Raw genomic sequence first — 5,103 nt, 5'->3', positions numbered from 1 at the left:
TACAAAAGTATTAATATGTGTTGGTCAATATATTATGTTAATAAACTGAATGATGCTGATATATTCCAATTAATCCATTCCTTGCAGGCTGGGATTAGATGATCTGCTCCACAAACTAGCAAACTCTTGTACATACTAGGTTTCCTATGCAGGGATACTCAGGATATGATGTGAGAGCAAAGCTGCCTAAGTTTGGGCCAAAGACAAGAAGATGGTACTTAAAGGAGAAGTAGCCTATCTACACATTTGTGGCTTTCATTGAGAATCCTCTGGAAACAAGACCAGTTGTTGTGAAGATCTAGGTAGGTGGGCAAGTTTTGGAGAAGCTACCTCCCAAAGGATGTACTTCTACTAAAGCCATGATGATTGGCTGTATGCAGTTAGGTTATCATCTCTCTTGGGGTTAGTCTTTCTTTGTTTGGGATGATGATAGGTGGGATTGCATACGCAAGCTATTTAATTGTAGTTTGGAAGATCTTGGTATGGATAAGGACCCCTCTAGTTGATGAATCTGGTGTATCTAAGAGAAGTGAACTTTTTGTAAAGGTTTGCCTTTGTTAATATTATATATACTTACTGTTCCTAAAAAGAAAAAAGAAAAAGAAAGCAAGTGCTTTTTCTAATACATAAAAATATGGGAGAGTGCCACACTCTACCCAGATTCCCACTCTTGTGTCAGCGGCGGCGGTGACCTCTACTCTCTCTCTCTCTCTTGCTTATTTTATTTGGTTTATCAAGGTGTATGCTTTCAATTTGTGCAAGTATATGTTATGCTCTAATGTTTGTACTGAGAAATTAGAGTTTCCTTCTCCAAGTGTCTTAAGGTCCTGAGAAAAGCCATGTCTATAGCTTTGGATAAAGTTTGACACATCTCACGACACACTAATGGTCAAAGTTTATCATTTAATCCCAAGACGAATTTTTGAACCTGTAAGACGTCTGGTAAAATTTACGAAATTTTCATAAGCACCTCTCGATACTTATCAGCATACTCCTGAACTCTTTTTAGAGATAGGCACCACAGCCCTATCACAAGCAACATAAGTTTTGTGCCGGACACGTGTGAATCTCAGCCAAGTTCCGGGCCATGCGAGCAAATACAGATACAACCTAAGAGCCAAATGGTCTGCCGGAGGCGTGTGAAACCCTTCTAAGCTACGTTTGCAAAGCACACCCCTGAGGGACCATGGTGAGAGTCGTGACTCGCGTGTAAACCGACCATATGCTGCTGTGGCGGCAAAAACCTGTTTTCTTTATAAGCTTCCCATTGCCATAACCAACGATAATTGAAAGCTTACTCCATAGCCATAGAGGCTCAGGCACAGGTACAGGCAGAGCCTGCAGCCAAAACCCTTCCTTCTTCTTGGCAGCCCTAGACGCGGGCTATGGAGACCCAGAGGTGCCTTTATGAGATTCTAGGGGTGGATACGACATCCAGCATTGAAGAGATCCGCTCTGCTTATCGGAAGCTCGCATTGAAATGGCACCCGGACAAGATCCAGCAGTCCGGTGCATCCCCAGAAGCCTGCCAGGAGGCCACAATCCAGTTCCAAGAGATCGGAAGAGCATACGAAGTGCTCGCCGACTCTGCCGAAAGGTCCTGGTATGACTCCCATCGCTCTCAAATCCTTTCATCATCCTCTTCATCTTCATCAGATTTCGACTTCAACCCTTGGCCGTACTTCTCTCCTTCTGTGTTTTCTGGCTATGGCGAAACCGGCAAGGGTTTCTATGCCGTTTATGCTGGCGTCTTCACCAAACTACACCAGCAGGAGCAAGCCTTTTCCCGCTCTCATGGCCTTCGTCCCCCCTTGGACCCCCCAGACATGGGAGGCCCTACCTCTGCTTACTCCCAGGTCCAGAAATTCTACAGCCATTGGCTAGGGTTTAGCACACTCAAGGATTTCTCTTGGTGTGATGAGTTCAGAGCCTCTGCTGGCCCCAACCGCAAGCTCCGGCGCCTCATGGAAGAGGAGAATAAGAAAATCAGGTCTAAAGCCCGGAAGGAGTTCAATGAGGCTGTCCGCCGCCTGGCTGCTTTTGTCAGGAAGCGTGACAAGCGGGTTTTAGAGAGGCAGCTTGAGGTCCAGCGCCTAGAGAAAGAAAAAGAGGAGATGCTTAAGCTCAAACGCCAGAAAGCCGAAGAAGATAAGATGATGAAGGCTAGGCTTTACCAAGAGGCAGAGTGGACTAAGATCTCTCATGATGATCATGATGCGGATGATGGATCTGACATCGATGATAGCTATGGCTGGGGACCTAGAGCTGCAAAGAGCAGTGGTAGTAAAAAGGACCGGCTGGATGAGTTTTACTGCATTGTCTGCAGTAAGAAGTTCAAATCAGATGAGCAGTGGAGGAATCACGAGAGGTCAAAAAAGCACTTGGATAGGGTGGCTTTTCTGAAGGAATCGTTCAGAGAAGAAGATGAGGAAATCAAAGCCATGGCCTTGCTAGAATTAGAAAATGATGTAAAGGCAATAGAAGATAATGAGTTTGTTGGTGTTCGGGCTTTTCCAGCAATGGCTTCAGAAGCAGAGTCAGCAACAACCTCAGAAACAGATGACAGGAATGCTTCAAATGCTGATGCCTTTGGTGAGAAGTCGAGATCTTCACATGTTGCAGCACCAGAGGCAAGTCCTCTAAATGCTGCAATCCAAACAACTGAAGACTGCATGGAAGGAGATGCCGAAGCAACGGTTAAGGACAGCAAGAAGAAAGGTGTCTCAAGTGCAGAAGATAGTGATTCTAGTGATGGGGACTCTGAAGTAGAGGATGATGAACTAAACAGTCTGTTAACTATGGTGAACTCTTATGTTAGCAGGCAGCAGCAAAATGCAAGTGAAGGTAGTGATGGTGTGAATGAAGCTGAAGCTGCTAATAGGCAGGAAACTAGCAAAGAAGGAGATGAAGATGAAGGAGAAGAAGAAGAAGAACTGCTTGCAGCAATGCTGAAATCTCGCCAAAACATGCAACAGCCAGAGGATGATGAAGATCAAGAAGATGATCCTGGAAGTGGCAGTACCTCTGTTTCAGAAAACAGGATCACTGAAGATTTTGGTAGTTTCTCAAAGAAGAAAAAATCAAAGGGAAAGTTACGCAATGAGAAGAAACAAGCTGCTAGTGTAAGCAGGCATTCAAAGCTTGCAGAAGAGTTGTTTATTGGAAAAGAAGTGGATAATGTGATGCTTAAGTATGAAGCATTAGGGGTAAATGAAGAAGATGCACATTGTTCGTTGCAGGACAAATCCGTGATTTTTGAAAGGCATGCAACCCAAGGTATTAAAGTGGAGGACGAAAGCATGTTGGTTGAGAATGGTGGGCAAGTCAACGGCAGTCGAGAAAACAGGTGGTCTAAAGGCAACAAGATGAACAGTCATTTGACTGCTCAAACAGACCAAGCAAGGAAACCGGCAAAAGGGAAAAAAAGCAAGGTAATTTGTGAAGCTGTTCAGGAAGGGGTTTAATTGTTAGGATACAGTTTGTTTTTTTTTCTTGTTTGGAGCAAGAAGGTTAAGTTTTTTGTGCTGCATTTTTTTGTAGGGAAATGCTAAAACTGCAACAAACACCTGTGAGACTTGTGGGGAAGATTTTGAGTCCAGGTGAGGTCTTTCACTTATCTGGCTGTTCCTTGTCCAAGCTGCACTCTTGCTAAAGCCCTGCATGAGTTTGTCTATGCCTGCTTTTAAAAGTGGCAATCTGTGGCAGGGCTTGATTAGAGCCTTCTCTGTATGCATTACAAGCAGTAATTCTCAAAATGTTTGGCTCATTTACAATCGCGTTTATCCTTAAAAAGGTATCTGTGTTTTTTTCAGGAATCAGCTGTTCAAGCATATAAGTGTCACCAAACATGCTGCTCTCAAGGGGAAATGAGTCTACAGTAAGTGCTGTTATTCAGCTCTATCATCTGGGCCAAACAACTGGATATGTAGGATCTGGCAAAACCAGTACAAGCTTATGCCACTGAGCTGTTGCTTGCATTCTGCTGAGTCCTGGAAAAATGTATTATGCTCCTTATAAAGTGAAGGAGATCGAGCATCAACCTGTTCAAGGCCTGTTAATAGGTTTTGACACCATTTTTGTAGTGGGTAAGTTGCAATTTTATATAGTGGGGCTAAGCCTTTTGTCTCGGTTGGTGGATATTCTAGTTTGGTACCATAAGGTACCATATTGTCTTTATCTGAAAACACAAATCTGCATACATGCAATTTATGTGGTACTTCAAGCAAACAATATTTGAGAGCTCTGAGTATTGTAAACTTCTTGTGCCCTTTGGGGAGAGGATTTAGAGGCGTTTTAAAGGGCCTTTCAGTAAGAGGTTAATTCTAAGTGCTTCATAGGAAATAAAGTAGTGTGAATTAATGGTTACGGCATGTAGCGTTGGTTTGTTGCATTGTGATCCTCCTATATGTTACCATCTGAATTATTAAAAATATGCTTCTAGTCTCATTATTCTATGCAACTGAGGTGCTTGGTGCTATGCACATGCAAGGCACACGTACAAGTGTGTAATGAAAGATTGTGTTGTGAAGATCTGTGCCTTCCCATGGAAAAGATGGCGAAGGACAAAAGGCTGGCTATACACTGCCGATAAATGTCTGCACATTCCCATTGCTGCCCCAGGCTCTTTACATAGACCAGCTTTTTCTTTGTATAAGAACATGAAAAAGACTCCTTTTTTTGCCTTCAATTTTTGCACATGAAGCCCAGGTTTCCATTCTTGAGGCACCATCCTCTTGTTTACCACCAATTTTTTCTTTACTTATCCTTTTCTTAATTCTCTTTTCTTTACTTATTCTTTTCTTTTCTTGTTTACCACCAATTTTTTCTTTACTTATCCTTTTCTTTACTTATCCATGTATTCAAGCATAGATATGAATGAGGTATCAACGTAATCACACTATAGAATACATGTCAAGACAAGTTGGACTCCAAGCAATGAATACCACTATCAAGGGGAGCAACACACATCTTCTCCTTCTACCTATCCTAATGTAACGATGATTCCATTTGCTTGAATTATTTTGCCTAGCTGGGTGGTCTATTTTTGTTCACACTTGACAAATTAGGCAGATCAGCGGTGTGGTTGTGAGGTTTTATGGGGGT

The 5,103-nt window shown here is 42.8% G+C and overlaps 1 protein-coding gene across 1 annotated transcript; it reads left to right on the top strand.

Moving 5' to 3' along the window:
- The first annotated feature begins 1,137 nt into the window (after positions 1-1,137).
- Positions 1,138-4,420, top strand: LOC147613049 (DNAJ heat shock N-terminal domain-containing protein). Its single transcript, XM_086782346.1, has 3 exons — positions 1,138-3,431; positions 3,541-3,599; positions 3,813-4,420. Exons 1-3 carry the CDS (start codon positions 1,386-1,388, stop codon positions 3,868-3,870), a joined length of 2,163 nt encoding a protein of 720 aa, XP_086638472.1. The 5' UTR covers positions 1,138-1,385; the 3' UTR covers positions 3,871-4,420.
- The last annotated feature ends 683 nt before the right edge of the window (positions 4,421-5,103 follow it).

Source organism: Cibotium barometz, chromosome 44 (genome assembly GCF_041138505.1).
Source record: "Cibotium barometz isolate CiBa-2024 chromosome 44, ASM4113850v1, whole genome shotgun sequence".
Taxonomy (NCBI): Eukaryota; Viridiplantae; Streptophyta; class Polypodiopsida; order Cyatheales; family Cibotiaceae; genus Cibotium; species Cibotium barometz.
The sequence above is the reverse complement of the archived record's forward strand: the minus strand, read 5'-3'. Positions and strand labels throughout refer to the sequence as shown.

Coding starts and splice junctions, on each gene's coding strand:
- LOC147613049 (XM_086782346.1), top strand. CDS start 1,386: ATGGAGACCCAGAGGTGCCTTTATGAGATTCTAGGGGTGGATACGACA. Junction 3,432..3,540: donor CAAAAGGGAAAAAAAGCAAG/GTAATTTGTGAA, acceptor ATTTTTTTGTAG/GGAAATGCTAAAACTGCAAC. Junction 3,600..3,812: donor GGGGAAGATTTTGAGTCCAG/GTGAGGTCTTTC, acceptor TGTTTTTTTCAG/GAATCAGCTGTTCAAGCATA.